Source organism: Drosophila takahashii, chromosome 2L (assembly GCF_030179915.1).
Source record: "Drosophila takahashii strain IR98-3 E-12201 chromosome 2L, DtakHiC1v2, whole genome shotgun sequence".
NCBI classification, from domain to species: domain Eukaryota; kingdom Metazoa; phylum Arthropoda; class Insecta; order Diptera; family Drosophilidae; genus Drosophila; species Drosophila takahashii.
Window position 1 is genome coordinate 3,531,228 of NC_091678.1, and position 25,436 is coordinate 3,556,663.

Genomic DNA, 25,436 nt, shown 5'->3' on the forward strand with positions numbered 1-25,436 from the left:
TTACACATATCGTAGATGTTAATTTATTTAAACACTAATCTTTATTATTTGATTTGAACGATTGTGATAGTGACATAATGAAATTGTCTAATGTTTTATAAAATATTAAGTTTTATTAACGGTACTTCGCCATCATTTCGTCGGGAAATTTCTGGCGATGCGCAGACAATGAGAGGTTGACAATAATCTCCCGGTCGTCCGTCCGTCAGGCGCCTCCGCAGTACGATTTAATTGTAGGATGATATTGACCACAAGATTTCAGCTCAGTAAAGACTTCGGTAAAAAATCCAGGCTCAGCATTGATTTTAAGCATTTTATCACTTAGCTTGTTTACAATGACGAGGCATCTGTAAAATAAAAATGGGGTATGGGGTTAGAAATCAATAAAGGAGATAAATATGTTTTGTACTTTATTTGGACTCTATGTATATTCAAAGATGAAAGCTTAATTAAGCATATAGTATTACCTGTCCCAAAACTTTTCCTTTGAGTCTTCAACCAAAAATGGTTTGAGAGGATAGCTAATTTCATTGCCCATGTACGAGTAGGACAGATACAAACAGGTGAGTACTGAAGCCTGAAGATCTGATTCCTTGCTCTCTTCTCCGCTAACCAATTCGCGAACTAGCATGTAGACAAATACCACGTTTGCCGGGTTTATAAACGCTACATCCTATAAATCCAAGGAACATGTTTTTAAGAAATTTCGATCAGAAATTTGGAGTGTTAAGATCTCATACCTGCCATCCTTGGAGCAAAAGGCTGCGATCCACAGCTCTCAGCCACATTACAGCATCTCCGGCATCGAAGTTGTTTAGTCTTTGACAACGACAGTGCAAAAACATTCCCAAGCACTTAAGCAATTCCGAAGTAGATGCCTGCATAGATTTTTTATTTTTATTTATTTTGTCATATTAAAGCTAGTATACAATACTAAAATTAATTTAAAGAAAATGGCACTGGAAACTGAAGTCCTTCGGCCAACGCATAGATTTTTATCAAGTTACGGTTAAAGAAAAGTTTAATAAAAGTGAAGTTTAACTTCCTTAAATTTAACTTGACTTCAAAGCAAGTAGTTTTTGCTTTAAGCTTCACAAAACGCAAATAAAATAATAGAAAATTTACCATATTGGCCCAGAAAAATCTTTAAAAATAAAATAAAAATGAAATGTATTCAAACGAGACAAGCTCTTAAGTAAGTTGATTGACGCAATTTCTTAAAAATAATCTTGAATGACTGGAAATAAATTAATTCACTGTAAATCTGACTTCTAATCATGACAAAAACTACTTTAATTCGGTTCAGACTGTCAAAATGTTTGTGAAAAAAATATCTAAATTATCTAAAGTGAATCAATAATATAAATTATATAAAGCGGTTGAAAAAAACCATTTATTAAAGGATCTTAAACGAATAGATGGGTATATATAACTTGGTAAATCCTGCCAGATTACTAACCTGAATGACGGTCTTGCGAGGGATCTGGTTGGTATTTTTGATCTGAATGGACGATGCCTGGACTTGCTGGGGCAGGCTGAGCGTCAGGGGCTGCTTCTGGATGAGCTTGTTGTGGTGCGATATCGAGTTCTTGTTGTTGACCTTGACGGGGTCTTTCGCCTTGGAAGGGTTCTGCGATTTGCTGGGCGGTCCGGTGATGACCTCCTCGCGGATGTCCTGGGCCTGATTCTGATTCTGATTCTGGTGCTGATGCTGATGCTGGTGCTGATGCTGGTTGCAGTGCTGCTGGTTGTGCTCCTCGATGCGGTTGCAGTGCAGCTGGATGTTTCGATTCTTGTCCGAGGAGGAGGCGAACGCGGAGGACTCCAGGAGCTGGGCCTTGAAGCAGGCAGTGGGCAGGTTTGCACACTTGTTCTTGTTCTCGATCTTCTTCTTGTTATGCGACGTGGAGAGCTTCTTCCAGGAGAGGGCGTTTATGAAGATCGAGTGCTTCTTCAGGTTCTTCTCGAAGGAGCTCTTCTCCGCCTTGAGGACCGAGTTCTCGTTGTGGCTGTCCAGGACATTGGTAATCGTATCCTTGGAGGCATTTGTCAAGTTGTTCAAATTGTGCGAGCTCAGCTGAGTTTGTGTCTGTAGGTTTATGTGCACTCCCCCACAAGTACCAGGCTGTCCTATGACGTTCTTGGACATTTGATGGCAGGCCGACTTCTTGTTCTCCCTGTTCTTGGCGTTATTTAATTGCTCGTACGAGAAGTTATTTAGGTGTGAATCAATTGAACCAGTACTGTCGTTTTCGTTTCGTATATCGGTCGAGTGATTATATTGAAAATTTGGCTGAGACGAGTATATGGGATGCCGATCCCGCGGATTAAAACTCAACACCGTTCCCATGGTGGCTGGAATTAAGGTTTAAATCAATAAGACCCTCGAACGCCCTCCTTCGCTGTTGTTGGTGAGGTTATTTTAAAATATTGATTTTTAATCAAAGTACTCATGCCTCATATGCATACTCTGCGCGTAAGCAGGAATGTGCAAGAAAAAACACGTCAAGAACACTCTTTGCTTAAAAATAATATCTCAAAGTATTTCTATGGATACTAAAACTAGAGGCCGTTTTTACCTTATTAGTTTTTTATTACTCGGGGGAAAAAATCTGCCAAGACTGTTTAAAAACGCGAATATCCTTTTGTAGAAGCACGGTGTTATGCCATTTTTAACGGCTGCATAATTGTACTTATCTACGGAGTCTGTTTCCACCAATCATATATTTTTTAGCACAGATTTCAACGTAGCACTTGTTTATGAAAACATCTTTTCGCTACAAGCTTATGAAATAAGTACACAGTCTTAAAATCGATACAAAGTATGCGCAGGCCCACAGGCGAGGGTGGGCACTTTTCCTTTTTTGCATTTCTGAGCATGCTCAGTAAAGGTGTTTTGTACCACCATTTGAATATTGCTAGGACTTGAGGTTACAATGCTGAAACCCTTACTAGAATTTGAATTATTTTTGTGTTTAGTTTTTTTTATCTGACGCATTTCAATTTTTATATAAGATAATTTTTTATACATCTGATTATTAGGTTTAATTCTTTAATATTTATTAAAAACCTTTTATTAAACCTTGTTAATGAAAATTACATTTTTATTTAAATATTTAGATTAAGTTTTAAGATAACGGTCTCACACACATACATAAGTAGATATTTAAAAAATACCCTAGTGTTGCATAACTTTCAAAGTCCCTACCAGTGTTGAAATCGCAAAGGCGGGAGATTTTAATTCGAGACTAGTCTTTTAATAAAAAATAAGAGGATTTCTAGGATATTTGTTTAAATATTTAGTTTAAAATAATAGAAGGGTCTGGATTTTTAGACCCTTGCTTATAATAATCTAGTTTCCCTTAATAAAACTCAAAAGTCACAACTATTATCTTTATTTCAAGACGGTAACAAAATCAGAGTTAAAATTTAATAACAACACGCTTCCTGAGCACACCACACAGACAGTGATAGCAAGATCACCCAAAAGTGACTGGAGGATCAAAAATATACTGCTAAACTGCTTAATTTTGTTGGTAATATTTGGATTAATGAACATAAGTAACATCGGTCCCACGCTGGGCGGCAAGCAGTCGCGTTTATGATACTGCAGAAATGCAAGTTCCAAAATCACAAAGAGCAGAACAGGAAAGAAAACGCTGCTATTGGTATATAACGCTAGTATGAATCCTACGACAGCTGCCAAGATAATGTGAACTCTGCTCTTCAGCAATATATTTGGAGCACTGACTACCGGGGTCGCAGGTTGTTCCGGCAAAAATGAACGTTTAACGGGAATATCCGGCTCCACCTCTGGGTCGGAGTATTGGGTATTTGTAGGTCCGTCATCTGAAAGAAATTAATAATCAAATATAATGTATAAAAAACATTTTTGTATGGTTTCTGAAAAGATTTCAATTTGATGTGGATTTTGACCGAAATCACAAGACTTTTATTTACATATGTATGAATGATGTACATATGAACAATGTACTTAGCTGTGCATAAATTATCACGTGTTACCTATGTTTTCGTTCTGTAGTGCTGAAACTCTGCCATTTAATTTGTCTAGTCGTGACTTAGAGGCTTCCAATATTTTCTTTCTACGTAGTTCACGTCTCAACGCAATAGACTGCTGAGCAGAAATTTCATCTGTTGCTTTTGAATCATTATTATCCATATTTATAAACACAAAGTTAACTTGAAATTTCTTATATTTTGTATGACCGTTTTCTGGTAAATATGTCAAGATAAAGCCGATGTCTTGACAATTTTGGACCAGTGGAAAACGGAATTTTTAAGTAACGTCCCAAGAAGAAATGATTTGATATTTTTACTATGTGATGCGCGTTTAATTAATTCAGTTTTTTAACAAATTTATTCTGAGACATATAAATACTATAAAATAAATAATACCTTAATTTTTTTTTTCTTCTCTGGAAGTTTTCAAATTTTTGGCGCGAGAATGAAACAACAAAGGTACTGACCAGGATACTGAACTGGATCCATTGAAGCCACTTTAAACAGAAAATAATGTAATTAATCAATGAGAGGGAACCGGTTATAGACGGTTAAACAAACTCATTATACTATAGTCCCATTTGACTTAAAAAATTTTTATATTTTTTTAAAGTTCCACTAGTTTTTTACTGTGTGATACGTAAGCTGGGAACTTCATTTAGAACCAGCTTTAAAGCTCGTCGGAAGCGAAGATCGTCAGCTCACACTTAAGACTGAATCAGAAATCAAATCAGTCGAGTGTATTGTTCATTACTTGCCGAACGCTTTGCTACCTTATCAAATTAAAGAGGTTTAAATTATAGAGTACGTATTGTATAAATTAAAATTAAGACTAAGAGTAATAAAATGAAAATAGGTGCACATAATTTTTCTAAAATAATATCTAGATAGATTTCTTCCTATCTCAGCGTTTTATGCTCTCTCTCAAAAAAAAATATATATATGTTTGTAGCATGTATATTTGAAGTGTAATCAATCTGTGGATGTTAAAGTTCAATATATAAAGTGTAAAAAATAACCCTGGCTCACGTTCATATATGTTTTGAGTAAAATTCTGCTATTCACATACATTCATGAATATGAATTGTATAATGCACATGTTAACTCGAATCCAAAACCAGTTATTTGTGTATTTCATTTGCAAAAAAGATAGTTTATTTTTTTTTACTAAAGACCATGATAATGACGGATAAGTCGTGTACCTTTTGTATGTTAATACAAAATGGTTGGTGCTCTTCTAATTTATTATTTAATTGGGAGAAAATAGTCCCTGAAAGTTACCCATACTTGGTTGAAAAAAGGTTTAATTGGTATTTCAATCAGGAATTGGTATGATTTTGATGTACATACATACCAAGGGCCATTTTGGTAGTTTACCATGAGAAAACCTGAGAGATGTTGAGTTCTAATTACGTAACGTTAAAGCTTGCCTCTTCTTTTGTGTATTTTAAAATTATAATTGCTCTGTTTCTATTAAAATTGACCCACCCTAACTCCTGTGCATTTGTGAGCCCCCAAACACTTGGATTTCTTATCGCCTGAACTTTTATTCGAACCTAAAAGCAAATAGGCCTGATAGCGACATGTTCTTATTTATTATGTATTTGATTAAGAACAATACATATGTTAAATACAAAAAGAAAGCAAAGCCAAACTGGCCAGATAATAAATTTTAAAATTGATGGGGAGAAAGCTTTAAAGCCTTAATGGATGCCAGCTTAAACGCATAAAAGTATCCGTATCCGCCTGTTTTGCTCAGAAATATGTGTCATTCTCTTCGGGGGAATTACCTTTACCGCTTTAAGTGCGATATTCCACCAATAACAAGCGTCGTTATATCATCAATACTTAAGCTTTTGTCATAATGTTTACCTTGAGTTAACATATTTTCGATTAAATGAGCTTTTTTGACCTAAATTTGGTTTCTTAAAAGTAATGAACGGAATATTTATTTTTCTTTTCTAGTATTATGATATTACTAAACAGCCTTATAATATGCGTCTGCATATTCACTTGTGGAGCGCAAGATACTTCCCTGGACAACCTGATTGCAGACATTTTCAAAACCGATGAAACACCTAGCTCCTCCACAACGAGCCCTCCAACTCCAGTTGTCAATCCAAAAGATTCGTCCAGTAACTCAGGATCAGGAAACGGATCAGGAGCAGCCCAATATCAATCCTGTGGCGATCAAAAAGAGTGTGTTCCACGCTGGCTGTGTGCAAATGACACGATCAACACCAGTGGCGATGGTATAATTGATATTCGAATCGATACGGGCGCACAATGCAAAAACTATTTGGATCTGTGCTGCGATCTTCCAAACAAGGTATGTATTTAAAAATATTTTAAATTTTAACTTTCTGATTTCTAACCTATTTTTATGCTAAAGAGAAAAGATCCCATATTCCCAGTCGCCCCTGAGAATCCTGAAGGCTGCGGCTACTCGAATCCCAACGGCGTTGGCTTCAAAATCACTGGAGCTGTAAACCAGGAGGCTGAGTTCGGAGAATTCCCTTGGATGCTGGCAATTCTCCGAGAGGAAGGACAGCTCAACTTGTACGAATGCGGAGGAGCTTTAATAGCTCCCAATGTGGTTCTGACTGCTGCTCATTGTGTTCACAACAAGCAACCAAGTTCCATTGTTGGTAAGTAACCAACCAAAATAGAGCCCTGAATGGATTCAATAAATTATTTTGAATTTTTTGTTTTATATGAATGAATTAATTAGAATTTTGAGTTTAATAGAATTGAATGAATTTGAATTTTGAGTTTAATAGAATCGAATGAATGAATGGCATGAATTCCCAAATAATTCAAACGACAATTTCTTTTAAAGAAGAAAGGGCCATAATTTTGTGATTAAATCGGCATGAATTTTATTTACTATGTAGTTAACATTGATTTGTTAAAAAATGTCTACTTTTTGTTCTCAAAATAAAGCACAAGAAAAATCTGGCAAATTCATAAAAATTATTCATTCATTCTTTCAATTCAAAATAAATTAGAAAAACATTCAATTTATTTCACATAGAATTGAATTAATTTAATTCAATTAAACATATCAGAAAATTCATGGCAAACTATTATAGCCAAAATTGAATGATTCACGCAGGGCTCTAGTAAGTAAGTTCCGTCCTTGGGATTACTTATACCCATTTTTTAATTGCTGATTTCAGTGAGAGCCGGGGAATGGGACACGCAGACAAAGACTGAAATCATTGCGCATGAGGACCGATATGTGAAGGAAATAGTGTATCATGAACAGTATAATAAGGGAGCCCTTTACAACGATGTTGCTGTGATGCTGCTGGAAAGCCCATTTACCTTCCAGCCCAACATTCAAACCGTCTGCCTGCCCGACGTGGGTGAAAACTTTGATTATGATCGTTGTTATGCTACCGGCTGGGGTAAGAACAAGTTTGGCAAGGACGGGGAATACCAGGTAATCCTGAAAAAGGTGGATATGCCTGTGGTCCCGGAACAACAGTGCCAGACCAACCTGCGCGAAACTCGTCTCGGCAGGCACTTTATTTTGCACGACAGCTTTATTTGTGCTGGCGGCGAAAAGGATAAGGATACTTGCAAGGGAGACGGAGGTTCCCCATTAGTATGCCCCATTAAGGGCCAGAAGGGACGATTCAAGTCGGCCGGCATTGTTGCCTGGGGAATCGGCTGTGGAGAGGAAAACATACCCGGTGTGTATGCCAGCGTGGCTAAACTTCGTCCATGGATTGACGCTAAATTGAAGATTTGGAATATTGACCCCAAATTCTATACAGCATAGATTTAGACAAACCTTCCAAGAGGTTAATCGAGAACAAAAAATAAAAATATGTAATCCAATAACTGGAGATTACAAAATAAAGTTAATTTCTTTTTCTGGATTAATTGGGCCAGCTTGTCAAATATTTGCTGGTTGAGTGGATTTACTGCTGCGAGGAGCAGGATTTTGATGAGTGGATAATTATTGTAAATCCTTTTTTTTAATTAATTTGTCAAAAACTATTTTAATTACAGAAAAGTTAAAAAAAAAATTGTATTTATCGTCATCCTAATCGATTTTACGCCCTTTAAGGTTTTGGTTATTTATTCAGAATTATTATATTAACAATACAAATGTAATGACGTTAACACAATAACTTATATTTTCTCCAGACGTCTGGGTGCGTATAAAAGGACGTATGCGCAATGCCAGTCGCCACCGCCGGACAGCCGCAAGATCTCGTCTGTGGCCACGGCAGACACCTCGTCGTCGTCGAACTTGAACCACACGTCGCCGCTGGAGCGAACCCAAGCCACATAATGGCCCGAGGAGCTCGAGCGACCTTTGTGCGTCAGCACGGCTTGCAATGTATAGAATCCCGAATTGTTGCTGCCCAAGTCGTCATCGAACCAGAACTGCTCGTACTTAATGTCCTTGTTCTCCTCCTTGGCTTCATTGGGCTTGACAACGTCAACTTCCATCTTCTTGTCCTCCAAATCCTTGAATTTCGAGCGCATTGGGCACAGCTTGTTTTGCAATTCGGGAGTACACAACTCGAAGGCATCAAACTCAATGGGAAATTTAATATCCTTCAACACTTTGGCATTAATGCCCTCCTTTCCCTTGTATTGGAAGCGAACAAATTGTACGGTGAGATAGGCTGGAAGTCGGCTCACCAAGTACTGAAACGGAAAAGAATTAGTTTACCGGCGTAATAGCGAACCAAACCCCTCTTACAGTTCGAATGTACTTTGCATCGCGTCCCAAAGTTTCCGATTTTTTCACCAACTGCTCTTTCATTTTCTGAAAATGCATATCAAAGTTAATGCAGCTCCTTTTCCTGGTAATTTTACTTACGGATTTAAGTCCGCTCTGCATGTACTTAACATCCATGGATATAAAGCAACTCAATTGCAAGAAATTCTCAGTGGTCACGGTAGAAGGTTCATCGGGAACCTCTTCTGAGCTCATCTTAACTTCAAAAGTGCCACCGAAAAATTGGTCAATAAACGAGCTTTAAGAGGAATTAAATAAATATAAGTATCTGTTATATGGCATTAAAATATTGACTCACCTGTGCTTTTTCTGAACAGTATTCGATGGATCCTGGTTTGTTGGTCGCAGCTTTTGCTGCAACATTTTCAGGATTTCTGCCCAGCACTCGTTGGCGTCCTGCTGCCTGTAAGTGCCGTTTTCGCCGGTCTGGGCAAATTGCGGCGATGCCCGGTGCAATGCCTGCAGCAGAACAATTGGCGTCACGGTTGTGCCCTTCTCCATTTGAGCAAATATGGACTTCATGGCGGACGAAATGGAAAAGGCAGTCGACATGGTGTCAGTTCCATCGTTACTGTAAGTGGTCAAGGCAGTGCGAAGCTCAGGCACTGCATTCAAGCACTGAACAGTGGCATTCATGTAGCACGTATTGCCCAGATTTGTGAGCCCGGCCGGTAAACGCATCTGCAAATAGGATGATCTCATATTAGAATATATGAAACAGCAGAGGTACAAACAAAATTTCCTATTATTTATACTATTACTATTAAATAATTTAATTTAAATCGAATAAATTAATTAGGTTTTTTTTCTATTTTAATTTGTATACTTTTTATATGATCTTAACAAAGAAGTTTTAAGTCTTTTAATAAAGCTTAAACAAATAAGGCTTTAGTCACAGCAAAAAAAAATATAATTTTACAGAAATATTCACCTAATGACACATTTGTATTTAAAGCATGAAGTGCTTTTTAATATAAACGAAGCATAAGCATCGGAATTTTAAAATTAGTTTTATGATAAGTATGAAACTGGTTTCATGACTCAGCACATTTGGTATAAACAAAAACTATTAACTTCCAGTACTTAAAAGTAAAGCAACTTAGAACCTTTTATAAAAAATCGCTATTATAACCACTTTAAGGGATAAATATTTTGGTGGCTTACAGCCAGAATTTTCAGAAACCAAAATAATTAATAGAAAAGGCAGCATTACAAAGTATAAAGATACCGATATCTAAATTAAATCAGGATACCTACCGCTGTGGCGGCTTCCGCCTCATTCATGTCCTCAATGAATTTGACCTGTGTAGTGGGCACTTCTGGAACACTCTCCTTGCTGCCCAGCAACAACACCACAGCTCCCTGAGAAAAAACAGGATTCTGGTTAGGACCAAGTCACCGGAAACACTGTAGCTGCCCACTTACGTCTTTGATCTGCAAGTTCCACTGGTCATCCTTGAGAATGCCGCCCTTGCACATCACTTTCTGGCGATCCGGTTGAACGCCAGTAAGTGCAAACAACTGGGCCTTAAACAAAATCGGCTCCTCATCGGTGTTTACATCGATGTCTGTGTAGAGCTCCCGGCCCCACTTCACCTTAACTGAAAGCAAAATGGTCAGGTTTTGTGCAAGCAGCGGCGAAAAACACTAGGTACCTTTAAATGCGGGCATGGCTAAATTTTTCGTTAATAAAAGTTGTTCTTTCTGTAAAAGTAAAATTCAAAGTCATACTAGCCGAAGCAGAGATGCGCAAAGCAGCGATACTTTTTTGCAGCGCCAACTAGATTAACTGCACGAAAATATCGTCGCGCTTGGAACGGCGGAAACGGAACTATCTAAAATAAGTCTTTCAGGAATTTGGAGTAATTTGTATAAATTGAAAATAAAAAAAGGTCTTAAAATAATAAGAAAATAAATAAATTAACCTTCTTCTTCTAGAATAATGTAAACATCTAAAATATTTCACCATTCTGGCCATTCCTATGCGATATAAATTGTGTTTCGTTTCAAGAATTCCGATAAAGACAAAAATGTCACGTCCCGATTGCCCACTTTTTTCAACCACCATAAACATCGATAAAACAGCTGACACTTTTCCAAATTCTTTTTTACAATTAATTAATTGCCCACATCGGCAGATTTATTAGAAAATAGTCATATTAAAAAGATAAAAGATGAATGAAGCGGATAGTTTTGCGGAAATATTTAGAGGCGGCTTACCCCACTGCCTTCTTATTGTTTTTTCTATGTTGTTAATATGTTCACCGGTAATGCCCAGCGAATTCGAGGTTATTTCCATGTCCAAATACGATCTAAATGGGCAACATTATGGTGAGTAAATAATAAAAAAGATAAATACTAATTATGTAAGTTCATTGTAGCGCAGCCCTTTTACATGTGTACACTAATATGCTTTTATTTTTCGACGGTGCATCTGACCTAAATTCTAATAAGCATTGACGAGGGGTTTTCTCCTTTATTTAATTAGTAACATGGAATCTCATTAAAACTATCGAACGTGTTCTTTATTTTAAATTTGTGCCATGTATGGCTTGGGAAATTTCGTTAGCTGTTAGAAGACATTATATCTTAAGCTGCCCTGCTCTGAATTTATTTTCAAATACCCTTTGGACTGCCTCTAATTATTATTCATATCCGCCCTTTTTCGGAGCCCAATCTTAAACTAAATAGTCATAATTATCTGAATTTTTTAGGCACATAAGTTAACTATTTTTATTAATTTCCTTGTCACTTTTAGGAAGCCGGGTAGCTGCAATATCCCTGGAAGCGCGATCTTTGTATTCTTGGAATACGTCTAGGCACTGTGTTCTTACGCGGTAAGTAATCTTAAAATTATAATATAATATATAAATATAATATAATTTATTATTCACAGGTTAACCGACTTGTCTCTCCATGATTTTGACAAGTTAAAAAATGCTGGAGGACTTATTCTCATGCTTCCGTCGAATATCTTGGGTCTAGATCTAGAAGCCAAAGAACTTATAACTATTTTGGAGCAATCTATGCTGACACACACAGCTGCAGTCCCCATTTACTTTGCCCCATATAATAAGGACTTGGAAAAGATCATCGACGACATTACCTATACGACTACGGATAATGCGGGTCAAAATCAGACTGCACTGGGACAATTGATCGTAACAGTCTCGGCCAACAGATACCATGTGAATGTCGGTGGCGGAAGTATTGTGGCCAACAAAAACAGCAAGGTTCCCATCATTCACGGCGAGCTGATTCCAAATCAATTGGCCCTAAAACCCACAGAATCAGTTGGCGATGGACAAAAACTTCCTGTCATCTTGATTACCGCGAATCTGAAAACCTTCGGAATATATAATGTAAGTAATGTTATCTTCTAAACTTTACTTTTAATTCATTTAATTCATTTTTTTTAATATTATCTGCTCCGTTTTTCAATTTATTTTATTCAAAAGTAAATTAAACTATTAAACGTGGAGGTAACACCTTAACATAATTCAAGAAGTACAAATAAACGCATTTGTACCTCAAAGATAAGGGCCTCCCTATCTAAAAGATGATAATCTTTATCTGATCTTTTAGTGTGGTTTCACGATTATTATGACAATTATTTAAGAGGTCAAGAGTGGTTATCTATAGCATGTATCTCTAAAAAAAATGTTTTATAAAATGTCATACTATTTTTGGTTTTCTCTTTGAATCGTAGGACTATCCAGTGAATGCTGATGCTGCCGTTTTACTGGTGCTTATGGAACTGTTTAGCAAATTGCACTATACATCCAGCATGGCACCCAAGTACCGTCTCCGATTTTTGCTTTCGGACGCTGGCGTCCTACTAAACTTCCAAGGCTCAAAGAAGTGGCTCGAAGTGGATGATAATGCGCTGCAGGTTTGATTAGCTAAATAAAATGAAAGGTACAAAGGTCTTAATATGAGTTCCAAATTCTTTTTCTAGAATGTTGAGTTTGTTCTCTGTTTGGACACCATCACCGAAAGTTTATCTTACACCGCAGACAATGCTTTGTATATGCACGTCTCTAAGCCACCCAAAGATAAGACTTCCATCAGTAATTTCTTCAAACTGTTGAAGTCATCAGCTGAAAAGTATTCGAGTGGCTTAACGGTCGAGGGTGTGCATAAGAAGATCAACCTAGCTGACACCAAACTTGCCTGGGAGCATGAGCGCTTCAGCATAAAACGCTATCCCTCATTCACCCTGTCGTCCGTTAAGAGTCCAAGGAGCCCCATTCGGACAACAATCTTCAAAAACGATGAGAGTCGCATCGTGGAACACACTCTCAACACATCTCGAATTATTGCGGAAGCTCTGGCCAGTTATATGTACAAAGTGGATCCAATTTCCAGCATTTTCGATGGGCAATTGGTAAGTAACTAAATTCCTTGATTGAGTAGATCTTTAATGTATTCTGTTTCTGTTAATAGGCCATTAAAGAAGAAAACATCGTGCCATACTTTGGAGTTAAATCCATACTGCATAATAACGACGTCAAGGATGCTTTCGAAAAATACCTCAACAATGTTAAAATCATATACGATAAGCCCGACGGCAGAGATCCAGAATTTATGTTCTACAATGAGAACGATGTGAAACTGAATGTTTACAGAGTTAAGCCGGCGATCTTCGATCTCTTCTTAACTTTTGTTATTGGCGTATACCTTTTGGCTGTATTCCTCGCCATCCAATACTTTCCCCGGTTCTACGATGAAGTATCGAAGTTAACCAAAGAGGATCCCGTGGGACAACTCAACGGACACTCTTCTGAAAGACTTAAAATGAAATCGCATTAAGTAACAAATTGGTGTTGAGTAATTTAATATTTGCAAGTAGGAAAATTGATGTCCAAATTATTTTTCAAAACTTTACTAAAGCTAATTGAACACTTGTTACTTTAAAGATAATAAATTCTATAAAAATGTAGAAATCGGTCGATCATAATTGACCCTGCTAATAGATTTCCTAGTGCATGTTCGCCATTAAAATAACTTCATTTTTAAATAAGTACACTTTTTATTTTATTGCGTATAAATTTGGTTTTGGTTTAATATAAATATTTGTTTTGTGTAAAGCATAATTAATTTAACTCTTAACACGAGCCGTTGTTGAAATTAGAACTAGCTGAATTATGGGCTCGACTTGGTTTCGGCAATGGGTTCCAATCTAGGTTTGATGAAGTGGGAGATGACTCCCTGAATTGACCCTTGAATTTGCTTATCTTGCTTATAAACAAATTACTTTGCGATGGTAACTCATCGGTATCCGATGTGCTAACAGAAATATTGGTAGACGTGACTTCTTTGGAAGATCTGTTATTAACGTTATTCAACTCATTGGGATAGTTGTATTTATTCTCCGCATAGGAGGGTGTTAGATACACCTTTGTGCCCTTGGCCGCACTTTCATTCAAAATCTTCTGATTTCTGCTTATAGATTCTAGCACTTCCTTTATGGACTTCTTCTTCCGCATCCGCGGTGTTGGTGTAGAATTTGATTCCCGTTCCGCTGAGATGGAAGACCTTCTTGGCCTTTCACCAATTCTTAGATCACTTTCCAATTCAAACTCTTCTCTTATTTGTAAATCTTCGCTAATTTGAGCTGGGTTTGGTTGGATTACATTAGAAACAAGATGATTCTCTGTATTCTTTGATATTGCACCATTTGACTCACAGATATTTGCTGTATTTCGTTTGGGAATAACACTAGGACCACTGGAACTAATGTTCTCTTCAAAGATCTGGGAAATTTGCTTAACCGTGCCAAACGAATTCGTTTTTCTATCTTCTACGCAGGCGCTATCTCTTAGTTCTACATCGGTGCTTACACTTTCGGTTTCATTGGATAGTTTAACATCTTTGTGGGCAATAGACTGTTGTGTTTTGGAAGTGCTAGGGCTAATAGATTCTTCAGAATCTACCAAAATGACTGATTGTTTCACAATTTCTGAACTACGCGGAATATCTGCCTCATTTGAAATACCTTTAGTAACTAAAAGCTCTTCCCTGATATGCACAGGTACAGTGCCGTTTTGTTTTTTCTTTTCTTCTAGCTGAACGCTGAATTCGTTATTTGGTTTTTGTTCAGAGCATACTGTTATGTGTTCAGAGGATTGGTTAATATGTACGCTCGCAATGCACTCGGGTTTTTTGGAAATACAGGGCTTAGCCTGGCTAGAAGTATTAGAGGAAATGACTTTTTGACCCTCAGTAGGTGTGATTAATATTTCCGGTTCTTTCGACTGCTTTAAGTGTACTGTGCCAATCCATTGTTGTGTTGGGGAAGTGCGGGTATTAGTTTTGGTATTAGATTCAAGGATAGTGACATTTTCCTTTTCAGTGACCGTGCTTATTCCATTGGATTGCTTTATATCAATGGTTTGTGGTGCTTTGGACGTGCTGGGGTTAAGTTCGCTTTCGGAGATCGGTGCGGGTTGATTTGATTTCGGTACTTCCACTCCAACTTCTTGCTTTATTAAAGATTCTTTTCTGTTGTTAACAAACTCGTCAATTTCAGAGGCAAGAGTCTCGATGTCTTTGGTTGCTAGGTAGTCCTCGACCTACAAATTAGTGTTAAATTGAATATAAATGAACTGAGTGGAAATATATTTAAAATTACCACTAGTTTTGGCGGCGGCGGAGCTCTCCTCTTCTTGCGATATCTTCTACTACTCATCGGGGAGCTGGGACACGAATCCGGTTGCGATTCGAAAGGATTTGAGCTGGCTAGACTAGTTTGTGATAACCTACAAAAACAATTTTTTTTTTATTTTGTAAGATTTATATGAAAAGAAAAAAAATATATATACACACCTTATATTTTGTTGATTTGGCGAGGAATATCCAGAAAACTGCGTTGTGCTTCTGTAGCGATCATTACGATTAAAGTAAGCCCCATTGGAGATTGAATCAGACTAAATTTACAAAGAGTATAATTCATTAGAATTTTTATTTTCTGTAAATATTTCGAGTTTTATAATTACCTCTCTTCGGGAATCCATGGGAAGGGATTGAAGGGATGTGTGACGGTCTCCCCGGAAAACCCTAGAATTCAAATACGAACTATTTGATTGTTTATAAAATCTGTGCTTAGTTTCGAGATATTATTATACATACTTATCATTTAGGTCTCGTCTTAGGGTCGGCGGGCTCTCAGAGGTTTTATTTATTCCCAATGTTGAGGACTTCTTTTTACGAAAAGAATACGATTTCCTATAATATAATAAAAAATAGTTTTAAAACAAATTTAAAATAAATGAGCGAATGATCTATACATTTGTACAGATAAAATTGGTACAAGGGGTAAGTTATTTATACTTCTTAGGGATCGACACATACTAAATAAACAGAAAGAACTCACCACAATTCTTGCAAGTTTCCAATAGACAAACTGTGCCTGCCATTTTCGTTCTTCTTTTTGCTAAATCCCCAAAATCGAAGGCGCTTGTGGTTGTCATCTTCGTAGAATGGATTTAAATGTTCCGGGTAGTTGTATATTGATATGTGACTAGTATTCCGCTTATTCCAACTCATTGTCGATTAGTATTTATGCCCGCGTTAAATAAATCTGAAAAAAAAATTAGAAATACCAAACTTAGTTAAAAATTTGCAAAGATCAACTTTAAGGCTATGAGGGTTCAGATATATATGTATTTATAGGATTCCAAAAGCTTTTCTGTGGTTGTTTTATATATTTGCTGTTGATCTCAGTGATTATTGAGTATAAATATAATCACCAGTATGACGACATTACTTGTTGATGGGTGCAGTACGTTTCCATCTACAAACCGGGTTTGGTGGCCTTCGAAAATGGTTATATGAACTATAAAGAAGGTGTATTTTGTCAATCAATCTATTAGTCGCACATTATATAACAAATTATTATTAAATTAGCACAAAATTATCGAGCAGTTTAGGCTTAAGACCCAAAACAGCAATCGTCACACCCAACAAATTCGGCCAACCTTTCCCCTGAATTGCTTTTGATTAAATATTGTCGTAACCATTCCCCTTATCAGACTATTATCTACTATGTATAATTATACAATTACTGCGAACTTTCTTTCGATTTCGAGAGGCAAATTAGGAAACACCGTTGATGACAGAATAATTTGGTGACGCATAACGAAGTATATAATAAATGGATTTTAATAAATAAAAATCTACTTGGTTCAAACGTTTTTAAAATACTTTCACTATTTAAAAGTACTCTTGTTCTTGTATACACATAACATACCATGTATTTGCGAAAAACTCACTTCGCTACTTATTTCCTAACAAATTTGCCCTCCCTTCTTAATTAGAATACAATTTTATTTCAAGTGGAAATGATCTTCAGTTTATTATATTTCTTAAATTTTTTTCCTTGGCAATCCTATATTATTTTGTGATCTTTTTCGTAAAATAAACCGATCCCATATTGATTGATCTTAAAACTCCATTAATTCCGTTAAGAAAATCTTGTTCTGATCGGTTTAGGTTGCTTTAGTTGGGCATCCCTGGAAAATTTAAGATACACGGCTGTAAAGATGAGCTAGAGATCGGCGCGTGTTGAACACGATCGGATTGAATGAACACATAGGCACACATCGCATCGAAATCAATAACATCAATATTTGATAGCGCACTATTGACACTTTCGATGGTATTTTAAGGTAATCTAGAATCATATGATTGAACGCACCCGAGCTTCGGGTCATTAGCTACGGGTCTTATATTTATTTAGTTCTATCAAAGTTAAACAAGGGATTTTATTGTTTTAGATACTTTAAAGCTTTCCGCTTTCGCCAATTCAACAGGTAAAAATGGTCACGCACGAAGTTTTATTATGACACACGCGCACGTCACTAATGTGAGATCATTTAGATTATTTTAAACACAAACAAATACACACTTTTCAATCTACACACAGTTTTGTGTACATGCACATAGATCAGGGGTATAAACATTGGCGTTATATAAAGAATTTTCACATTTGACTATCACTTTTGTATCCATTTACAGATTAACTATCGCATATATGCTCTGGGTACACATAAGTACAAATGTAGATAAAAATATACACAGGTATTGCCAAGGAAAGGTAATGTGTTCCAGATGACCTCAAATATTTAGCGGCAAGCTTTTCGCACGATACTCACCCACCGAGTTGTACTTTAAGACTAAAATGAACTTATATACATAGATAGAAAGCTTTGAAATGTTTCGAGGGCTTTTTATACCCTTGCAGAGGGTATTATAATTACAGTCAGAAGTTTGCAACGCAGTGAAGAAGACGTTTCCGATCCCATAAAATATATACATTTTTGATCTGCTGATCGAGACATGTCCGTTTGTCCGTCCGTCTGTCCGTTTCTTTGCAAACTAGTCATACAACTATCGGGATATAACTTTATTTGTATTGCAGGTCGGAACCAGCCGGATCGGACAACTATATCTAATAGCTCCCATAGAAAGAATCGGAACAATAATGAAAAAAAATACAGTTTCGTTGTTTCTTGAGATATTACCTTCTACTCTTGGGATTATAATTTTTTAAATACCAAAAATTTTGGTCCAAAATAATACGACAACTGCTATAATTTATTTTTGACAAATACGCAAGTAAATCAAGATTTAACATTTTTAATTTGTGATTTAATTGGAATGATCTGCAAGAGTATATAAACTTCGGCTGACCGAAGCTATCTCTCTTTCTTGTTAAAAGCTATAGCACATGAACAAATACAGAAGCGAATGAATGTGACGATTCTATTATGATCGCTTGAGTCGTTAAGAGCAAGAAAAACCTTTGAGAATGGTTGCACTTTGTCTAGAAATTTAAACTTAAGCAGAGATCATATGGCTGCATATGAGATATTCTTAAAAAGAAAAAAAATAATGTTTTCAGCAAAAATTAAGTAAATATGAGTAATTCGAATGGAAATATTTGGGCTGTAAAAGTCTTTTATTGATATCAAATATTTTAAAGTATTTTTAAGCAATCTGTATATATTCTTAAATATCCAACGGAAATGTATTAATGATACATTTTTTCGATTTAAATTTAATATTATTTATAATATATTTCTGCCAATTATTAATAATAACTTATTATTTAATAAATAACTTGTATTATATCGAATATTAAATGTTTGAATGATTACTGGGAATATTATTAGAGTAAAAACAGTAAGATCGTATACACCTTTTACATTTTAAAACAAAGTCGGCTTTTTTTTAAATGCATAAATATTCGATGACACAATTATTTATTTTTGTAAAATAATATGGGAAGAAATGCATATAACTCATCTTTGTGGTAAGTAGATAAGTCGTCGAACAATTTTACGCTGAAAAGAAATGTTGGTTTTTAAATGAAAATCTTCCTTTACTTTGCCAGACTTAAGTCGGTTTTTAAGGTTGAACATATGTTTTAAATTCATCTGCATCAACATTATACATTTTTGATTAGATGAATCGCCATTATGAAGAGTCAAGTCAATTAATTACTAAGGCTTTAAATAAAATATTAAATTTCGTTTTCCAGCATAACAGATACTGACAACCTCTGGTGGTTTAAAATTTATGTGGGTCCTGTATAATATGTGAAATCATAACAACTCCAAGATGCATCCAATATCACTTATACTTCGTGTTAGCAATGGAAAGGTAATGAATTCATGTATTTATTTTAAATTTTTCTCTGACTTTTACACATGTAGGTATGTTTTTTATGACCGTTATCAAAATGTGTTTAGCTTGGCTGTTAGTGTTTAAAAATAATATATGTATTTATGTACCTATGCTTAAAAACGTTTCCTTGTCTCTATTAGATAGACATCCTCGAATACAATATACTCTTGCCCTCTGCAAAATAAATAATTTTTAAAGATTTGACCCACTTCGTGTTTAAAAAGGTTCCAAGAACAGAATATTAGGATTTTTTCATAGATGAAATTTATTAAGAATATTAAAGATAGATTTATTTAGAAAACAATAAGTTAATACACTGTTTTTTAATTTACAAAGTCGTCGATGCCCAATGCGATTAGGATTCTGAGAGGTCGCAATAATGACATTTTATTTTTAATCTCTAACACAAAGAACGAGTCGCGACAACTGTGAAAATGTCCAAGCTCAGTTTTATTACATAATGTAGAATACAAATAAATAAAAAAATTAAAAGTATCGACTATTGAATACCCCAAAAGCTAATTATGAATCATAAGGTTGGCGTAACCTTAGTTAAGGATTTTTAGATATTGTATCTTTTTTAAGTTTTAATACACTTTTTAAAACCTTGTTGAAGTCCTGCGCCAGTTAAATAAAAATAAAACAAAATTTAAAATAAGTGGTAATTTTTAGTCGCAATATTAGCCTATACCTTTAGTTTAAATTGAATGTTTTGAATTAAAGCATCAAAAGCGCGTTATCAGTTACTCTAACCTCCGCCGATTAAAAAAATCATCGCGACAACTGAAAAATTTGTTTAGGACACACGCGACAAATTATTTCACCGTTTAGTAGTGAAGTATTTGCCATTTTTGGTTAGACGAATCGTAAAAAAATATTTTACGGCCCTATTGAACCTTTTTAATTTCATTCCTTTTAGGATCCATATGGAAAGAGAGGTTCAGAGATCGGAGGCATACAATTGAAGGCTACCTCTGAAACTTTATCGCCAAAAATGGTTGTGGATTTTGTCGCCGGACTTTTGGGAGGTAAGCTGGCTTAAAAATGCGTACTATATTCATGGCACCTTTTATCAGATACTCTGCTTTCGAATTCCAGGTGCTGCTGGCGTTCTCGTTGGTCACCCATTCGATACCGTGAAAGTCCACCTGCAAACCGATGATCCTCGTAACCCCAAATACAAAGGCACATTGCACTGCTTTCGGACGATACTGCAAAGAGACAGCTTCAGAGGACTGTATCGAGGAATTAGCAGCCCCATGGGTGGAATTGGACTGGTGAACGCCATTGTTTTCGGGGTATACGGAAATGTTCAGCGATTGTCTAACGACCCCAATTCACTGACGTCACACTTTTACGCGGGCTCTATCGCCGGCGTAGCCCAAAGTTTCGTTTGTGCACCCATGGAGCTGGCCAAAACGAGGCTACAATTGTCGTCGCAGATTGATGGGGGACTAAAATTCACAGGACCCATTCACTGCCTCAAGTATATTCTAAAAACCGAGGGAATCAAAGGCGCCTTTAAGGGACTTACTGCCACGATTCTAAGAGATATTCCAGGTAAGTTATCGTAATAAAATTTTATAAAATATTGGGAGCGTCACAAAAATCTATAGAGAAAACAAGAGATAACGCTATAGTCGGGTTGGTGTCCCGACTATTTAATACCCGTCACTCAGCCAAAGGGAGTGCGAACGCGGGTTGGTGTCCCGACTATCTAATAATCGTAACTCAGCTAAAGGGAGTGCGAGGGAGATAGATATATAAACAATTTTGATTGTGTATAACTTTTTAATGAATGGTCCGATTTGAAAAATGTCTTACATTTCGATAGGTATAAAAATACACAACAAAATTGCATTTATTCTTCTCGGAAATCTTTAAAAATGTGGGCGCACACACTCTTACTCTACTCTAATATCCTATTAATGCTTACCACTAATTCCTCTTTTCGACAAGGTTTTGCCGCCTATTTCGTGTCCTTCGAGTTCTTCATGCGGCAGGTGGAAACTCCGAGCATTCCGTATACTCTAACCGCCGGAGGATGTGCGGGCATGTCCTCCTGGTTGGCCTGCTATCCCATCGACGTGGTGAAGACCCACATGCAAGCAGATGCCCTGGGAACGAACGCCAAATATAATGGATTTGTCGATTGCGCAATAAAAGGCTTTAAAAACGAAGGCCCGCAATTTTTTTTCCGCGGTCTAAACTCCACCTTGATCAGAGCATTTCCGATGAACGCCGCCTGCTTCTTTGTGGTGTCCTGGGTCCTGGACTTCTTTAACGCCAAGACGGGCATGGATTCCGTGGTGAACTCCGATCAGCCACTTACTCTGGTGAACCTGGACAATAAGAGCCAAGCGGACCTGGAGACGACGGCGCCAACGGTTGAGGAAGTTGTGCGGAAAATAATAACGGACAATGCCCTATCTCATCAGTATGTGTCCACACCTCAGGAAGTCGTTCAAAACCACTATACAAGTAGCACAATAAACATTTCCAAAGAATCGAAATCCCGTTTAGCATCCGATTGTAATTTAAAATAAATCAAATTTTTTAGTACCTTTTTAAATGTTTTTGTTTGTTATTTAATAAAAGGGTTGGTTCATCTTATTTTCCGATCCACACAACGTTCGGCATTTCTCCTTAGAATTTTTAGCATACGAGACGACAAGGAACAACATCCCACTCACAAATTCAATAGATTTCTTTTCCCCAAAATTCCAAAGTATCATACTATCCACGGAATTTACCAAGGCAATAAACCTGTATAATAATATATAAAATAATAATATATAAAATAATAATATTTATATCCACACAATTTAGATGTAAAAACAATGTAAATAATCTCCACAAGCTTAAGGCCTAGAAGCTATAGCTAAAAAAATTGGTTGGAAGCCAATTGTAATTGCCTCAGAACCAGAATATAAATAAATAAATAAAACTACCGATCCATAATTTATGTTTATTTCAAAGTTGTGTTTACATAATACAATTAAATAAAAGTTAACTTAAGTGGTTGCCCCTAAGAGCCGCAGGACATACAGGCATCCTTATTTTCGAGAGAACAAACCATGTCGGCCATTTTTCGTTCCCTGTCCGATTCGAAGTCCTGGGGACTTTCCTCAGCGGTGCCATTTTGGCCATTCACCTTCACGGCACCCTGCTTCTTGTCCACGGTGAACTGAATAGCATTGGCAGCTGGCTTTGTGCGCAGGTAATACATCCCTGTTTTGAGACCAGCTTTCCAGGAATAAAAGTGTATGGACGTCAGCTTTCCGTAGTTCGGCTCTGCCACATGAATATTGAACGACTGACTCTGGTCTATGAACGCACCACGATCTGCGGCCATTTTAATCGTGGACTTCACCGAGATTTCCCACACGGTCTTGTACAGATCGCGAACCTTCTGGGGAATGGACTCGATATTTTGGATGGAGCCCCGGCTCGAGATGATCTGGTTCTTCATGTCATCGTCCCACAAGTCCAGCTCCGTTAGGTCCCTCAGCAAATGATGGTTAACCACTTGGAACTCGCCAGACAGCACGCGCCTGGTGTAAATATTTGTGGTATACGGCTCGAAAGATTCGTTGTTGCCCATAATCTGGGCAGTAGAGGCCGTGGGCATGGGAGCGACAAGCAGGGAGTTCCGGACACCGTGCTGCTTGATGGACTCCTTCAGTTTCTGCCAGTCCCACAGGTTCGTTGGCTCCTTGTCCCACATGTCGTACTGCAGAATTCCCTTGCTCACGGGGCTGCCCTCGTAGGTTTCGTAGGGTCCTTCCACCTGGGCCAATTCGCAGCTGGCTTCCAGGGCGCCGTAGTAGATGGTCTCGAATATCTGCTGGTTCAAGAGGCCGGCTTCCTCACTCTCGTAGGGGAAACGCATGAGAATCAGGGCGTCAGCGAATCCCTGAACACCAATGCCCACAGGGCGATGCCTCAAGTTGGACTTCTTTGCCTCTGGCAGGGGATAAAAGTTGATGTCGATGATCTTGTTGAGATTTTTGGTCACCGTCTTGGTAACTTCCTTGAGCTTCTTGAAGTCATACGTCTTCTCGGGCGTGACAAACATATTGAGGGCGATCGAGGCCAAGTTGCAGACTGCAATCTCATCCGGCGAGGAGTACTCGACGATTTCGGTGCACAAGTTGCTGCACTTGATGGTGCCGACATTCTGCTGGTTGCTCTTCCGGTTGCAGGCATCCTTGAACAGCATGTAGGGGTTCCCAGTTTCCACCTGAGCCTCAATGATGGCAAACCACAGGGACTGAGCCTTCACCGTTCGGTTGGCACGACCCTCTTGCTCGTACTTCTCGTACAACCTTTCGAACTCATCGCCCCACACATCGTGAAGGCCGGGGCATTTGTGGGGGCACATGAGCGACCAATCGCCATTGGCCTCGACGCGCTTCATAAAGAGATCGGGTATCCACAGGGCGTAGAACAGATCGCGGGCGCGGTTCTCCTCCTTGCCGGTGTTCTTCTTCAGTTCCAGGAACTCAAAGACGTCCGAGTGCCAGGGCTCCAGGTAAATGGCAAAGGCACCGGGACGCTTGCCGCCGCCCTGATCCACATAGCGAGCCACATTGTTGAAGACCCTCAGCATGGGAACCAGGCCATTGGAGGTGCCGTTCGTGCCGCAAATCGAGGTGCCCTTCGCCCGGATGCAGTGGACATTTAGCCCAATGCCGCCAGCCGACTTCGAGATCATGGCGCACTGCTCCACGGACTTGAAGATGCCCTCGATGGAGTCGGCCGTCATGGTGAGGAGGAAACACGAGGACAGCTGCGGCCGATTCGTGGCAGCGGCAAAGAGCGTGGGCGACGCATGGGTGAAGTATCGCTCCGACAAGAGATTATAGGTCTCCACGGCCGCATCGATATCCTCGCCATGGATTCCGATCGCCACGCGCATCAGCATGTGCTGCGGGCGCTCGGCGATCTTGCCGTTTCTCTTCAGCAGATAGGAACGTTCGAGGGTCTTGAACCCAAAGTAGTTGTACCCAAAGTCGCGATCGTAGATTATGGAGGAGTTCAAGCGAGTGGCGTTCTTCTGAACCACATTGTAGTGGAATTCCGATACCAAGGGAACTTTCTGGTTCGTTTCCTTGTTCACATGATTGTACAGATCATCAAAGACATCTAATTGAAACAGTCTTTCGGTTACTTAGTCTTGAATAAAGCTAGGGAAACTTACCGGAAAATACCTTCTTGGTTTCCTTGTGCAAATTGGAGACTGCAATGCGAGCAGCCAAGATTGCGTAGTCGGCGTGATTACAAGTTAAGCCAGCTGCGATCTCAGCAGCCAAGTTGTCCAGTTCCTGAGTAGTGACTCCGCAATAAAGACCATTGATGACTTGCAAGGTAATGGAGACCTATAACGGAAGTGCATATTTTAGTTTTTGAAAATGTACCAAATACATATACAGATTATTATAGATTAATAATACTTTATCAACTATCCAATGATTTAAATTTTAGTTGACAGAAATTCTTCGGTTCCTGGAAGTCCCACATGACTTTGCCACCTTAGGCGATCACTTAATTCTTTGCAGAACTTCTACATCCAACTGCAATACCTTTGTGGAACCCATAAGAACCCCATAATTACACTAGGGAATTAAACTTACAGGATCTACAAAGTCCATGTTCAAGTTGTAGCAAAGCTTCTGGATTCTTGAGGTTATTTTATCGAAATGCACTTCCTCCTGCCTGCCATCTGAAATACACACGTTTAGAACAGTCGCAGCTGCATTGCAAACCAACTTACCTCGCTTAATAACATATAACTTGGATGTTTTTATAGATTTATTCTTCAACATGTTGACTGCTAAATTTCACAAGAGGCGGAAAATTGCTTGTTGCAAACATAAAAAGGCGCCAAATTAATGCCGATTTCAGTGTTACCGTGCGATAAGATCACCATATACCCTAATTCCCATAGCACACTTTTGAAACG

General features: G+C 37.9%; 8 protein-coding genes across 12 annotated transcripts; 3 read left to right on the forward strand and 5 right to left on the reverse strand.

Moving 5' to 3' along the window:
- Positions 1-57: 57 nt before the first annotated feature.
- Positions 58-2,778, reverse strand: Cdk5alpha (Cdk5 activator-like protein). Its single transcript, XM_017148644.3, has 5 exons — positions 2,580-2,778; positions 1,460-2,355; positions 741-878; positions 468-673; positions 58-347 (listed from the first exon to the last, which is right to left on the reverse strand). Exons 2-5 carry the CDS (start codon positions 2,348-2,350, stop codon positions 206-208), a joined length of 1,377 nt encoding a protein of 458 aa, XP_017004133.2. The 5' UTR covers positions 2,351-2,355; positions 2,580-2,778; the 3' UTR covers positions 58-205.
- Positions 1,053-7,888, forward strand: LOC108062099 (phenoloxidase-activating factor 2-like). Of its 3 annotated transcripts, none has more exons than XM_070214182.1 (4): positions 1,053-1,195; positions 5,986-6,349; positions 6,413-6,668; positions 7,200-7,888. In XM_070214182.1, exons 1-4 carry the CDS (start codon positions 1,164-1,166, stop codon positions 7,805-7,807), a joined length of 1,260 nt encoding a protein of 419 aa, XP_070070283.1. In that variant the 5' UTR covers positions 1,053-1,163; the 3' UTR covers positions 7,808-7,888. The 3 variants fall into 3 exon arrangements, with proteins under 3 accessions (XP_070070283.1, XP_070070288.1, XP_017004125.2); XM_070214187.1 differs by lacking the exon at positions 1,053-1,195 and adding an exon at positions 1,282-1,422; XM_017148636.3 differs by lacking the exon at positions 1,053-1,195 and adding an exon at positions 4,703-4,824.
- l(2)SH0834 (lethal (2) SH0834) lies at positions 3,380-4,237 on the reverse strand. Its single transcript, XM_017148500.3, has 2 exons — positions 4,024-4,237; positions 3,380-3,849 (listed from the first exon to the last, which is right to left on the reverse strand). Exons 1-2 carry the CDS (start codon positions 4,178-4,180, stop codon positions 3,395-3,397), a joined length of 612 nt encoding a protein of 203 aa, XP_017003989.2. The 5' UTR covers positions 4,181-4,237; the 3' UTR covers positions 3,380-3,394.
- A 204-nt stretch (positions 7,889-8,092) lies between the features above and the next one.
- Positions 8,093-10,573, reverse strand: Usp14 (ubiquitin specific protease 14). The gene is made up of 7 exons (XM_017148637.3): positions 10,438-10,573; positions 10,208-10,383; positions 10,040-10,144; positions 9,081-9,463; positions 8,864-9,020; positions 8,744-8,809; positions 8,093-8,688 (listed from the first exon to the last, which is right to left on the reverse strand). Exons 1-7 carry the CDS (start codon positions 10,451-10,453, stop codon positions 8,164-8,166), a joined length of 1,428 nt encoding a protein of 475 aa, XP_017004126.1. The 5' UTR covers positions 10,454-10,573; the 3' UTR covers positions 8,093-8,163.
- Positions 10,574-10,845: 272 nt separating this feature from the next.
- Positions 10,846-13,728, forward strand: LOC108062042 (BOS complex subunit NCLN). Its single transcript, XM_017148544.3, has 6 exons — positions 10,846-11,113; positions 11,541-11,619; positions 11,679-12,144; positions 12,492-12,674; positions 12,741-13,169; positions 13,229-13,728. The coding sequence occupies exons 1-6, from the start codon at positions 10,957-10,959 to the stop codon at positions 13,592-13,594; spliced, it is 1,680 nt and encodes a 559-aa protein (XP_017004033.2). The 5' UTR covers positions 10,846-10,956; the 3' UTR covers positions 13,595-13,728.
- Positions 13,729-13,794: 66 nt separating this feature from the next.
- On the reverse strand, positions 13,795-16,364 carry LOC108062041 (uncharacterized). Of its 2 annotated transcripts, none has more exons than XM_070214727.1 (6): positions 16,158-16,364; positions 15,914-16,009; positions 15,781-15,841; positions 15,611-15,711; positions 15,417-15,543; positions 13,795-15,357 (listed from the first exon to the last, which is right to left on the reverse strand). In XM_070214727.1, the coding sequence occupies exons 1-6, from the start codon at positions 16,328-16,330 to the stop codon at positions 13,891-13,893; spliced, it is 2,025 nt and encodes a 674-aa protein (XP_070070828.1). In that variant the 5' UTR covers positions 16,331-16,364; the 3' UTR covers positions 13,795-13,890. The 2 variants fall into 2 exon arrangements, with proteins under 2 accessions (XP_070070828.1, XP_017004031.2); XM_017148542.3 differs by having other exon boundaries at positions 15,781-15,859.
- Positions 16,365-18,961: 2,597 nt separating this feature from the next.
- LOC108062043 (mitochondrial basic amino acids transporter) lies at positions 18,962-22,037 on the forward strand. Of its 2 annotated transcripts, XM_017148545.3 has the most exons (5): positions 18,962-19,097; positions 19,326-19,447; positions 20,391-20,499; positions 20,570-21,031; positions 21,431-22,037. In XM_017148545.3, exons 2-5 carry the CDS (start codon positions 19,406-19,408, stop codon positions 22,015-22,017), a joined length of 1,200 nt encoding a protein of 399 aa, XP_017004034.2. In that variant the 5' UTR covers positions 18,962-19,097; positions 19,326-19,405; the 3' UTR covers positions 22,018-22,037. The 2 variants fall into 2 exon arrangements, with proteins under 2 accessions (XP_017004034.2, XP_070067637.1); XM_070211536.1 differs by lacking the exons at positions 18,962-19,097; positions 19,326-19,447 and having other exon boundaries at positions 20,548-21,031.
- A 382-nt stretch (positions 22,038-22,419) lies between these two features.
- RnrL (Ribonucleoside diphosphate reductase large subunit) lies at positions 22,420-25,394 on the reverse strand. Its single transcript, XM_017148541.3, has 4 exons — positions 25,248-25,394; positions 25,108-25,196; positions 24,675-24,852; positions 22,420-24,619 (listed from the first exon to the last, which is right to left on the reverse strand). Exons 1-4 carry the CDS (start codon positions 25,297-25,299, stop codon positions 22,500-22,502), a joined length of 2,439 nt encoding a protein of 812 aa, XP_017004030.2. The 5' UTR covers positions 25,300-25,394; the 3' UTR covers positions 22,420-22,499.
- Between the last annotated feature and the right edge of the window lie 42 nt (positions 25,395-25,436).

Excerpts from the sequence above, each read along its gene's own strand:
- LOC108062099 (XM_070214182.1), top strand. The coding sequence starts at position 1,164 with ATGAAATGTATTCAAACGAGACAAGCTCTTAA. Across the intron at positions 6,350-6,412 it reads GCTGCGATCTTCCAAACAAG|AGAAAAGATCCCATATTCCC; the intron begins GTATGTATTTAA and ends TTTATGCTAAAG. Across the intron at positions 6,669-7,199 it reads GCAACCAAGTTCCATTGTTG|TGAGAGCCGGGGAATGGGAC; the intron begins GTAAGTAACCAA and ends TGCTGATTTCAG.
- Cdk5alpha (XM_017148644.3), bottom strand. The coding sequence starts at position 2,350 with ATGGGAACGGTGTTGAGTTTTAATCCGCGGGATCGGCATCCCATATAC. Across the intron at positions 674-740 it reads TTTTGCTCCAAGGATGGCAG|GATGTAGCGTTTATAAACCC; the intron begins GTATGAGATCTT and ends TTGGATTTATAG. Across the intron at positions 348-467 it reads AAGGAAAAGTTTTGGGACAG|ATGCCTCGTCATTGTAAACA; the intron begins GTAATACTATAT and ends TTTATTTTACAG.
- RnrL (XM_017148541.3), bottom strand. The coding sequence starts at position 25,299 with ATGTTGAAGAATAAATCTATAAAAACATCCAAGTTATATGTTATTAAG. Across the intron at positions 24,853-25,107 it reads ACATGGACTTTGTAGATCCT|GTCTCCATTACCTTGCAAGT; the intron begins GTAAGTTTAATT and ends CTTCCGTTATAG. Across the intron at positions 24,620-24,674 it reads AACCAAGAAGGTATTTTCCG|ATGTCTTTGATGATCTGTAC; the intron begins GTAAGTTTCCCT and ends TGTTTCAATTAG.
- Usp14 (XM_017148637.3), bottom strand. Across the intron at positions 9,464-10,039 it reads AGGCGGAAGCCGCCACAGCG|ATGCGTTTACCGGCCGGGCT; the intron begins GTAGGTATCCTG and ends TCCTATTTGCAG. Across the intron at positions 8,689-8,743 it reads ATGCAAAGTACATTCGAACT|TACTTGGTGAGCCGACTTCC; the intron begins GTAAGAGGGGTT and ends TTTCCGTTTCAG.
- LOC108062042 (XM_017148544.3), top strand. The coding sequence starts at position 10,957 with ATGAATGAAGCGGATAGTTTTGCGGAAATATTTAGAGGCGGCTTACCC. Across the intron at positions 12,145-12,491 it reads AAACCTTCGGAATATATAAT|GACTATCCAGTGAATGCTGA; the intron begins GTAAGTAATGTT and ends TTTGAATCGTAG. Across the intron at positions 13,170-13,228 it reads GCATTTTCGATGGGCAATTG|GCCATTAAAGAAGAAAACAT; the intron begins GTAAGTAACTAA and ends TTCTGTTAATAG.
- LOC108062043 (XM_017148545.3), top strand. The coding sequence starts at position 19,406 with ATGCATCCAATATCACTTATACTTCGTGTTAGCAATGGAAAG. Across the intron at positions 19,448-20,390 it reads TTCGTGTTAGCAATGGAAAG|GATCCATATGGAAAGAGAGG; the intron begins GTAATGAATTCA and ends CATTCCTTTTAG. Across the intron at positions 20,500-20,569 it reads TGTCGCCGGACTTTTGGGAG|GTGCTGCTGGCGTTCTCGTT; the intron begins GTAAGCTGGCTT and ends TTCGAATTCCAG.
- LOC108062041 (XM_017148542.3), bottom strand. The coding sequence starts at position 16,330 with ATGAGTTGGAATAAGCGGAATACTAGTCACATATCAATATACAACTAC. Across the intron at positions 15,712-15,780 it reads CCATGGATTCCCGAAGAGAG|TCTGATTCAATCTCCAATGG; the intron begins GTAATTATAAAA and ends TTGTAAATTTAG. Across the intron at positions 15,544-15,610 it reads CCAAATCAACAAAATATAAG|GTTATCACAAACTAGTCTAG; the intron begins GTGTGTATATAT and ends TTGTTTTTGTAG.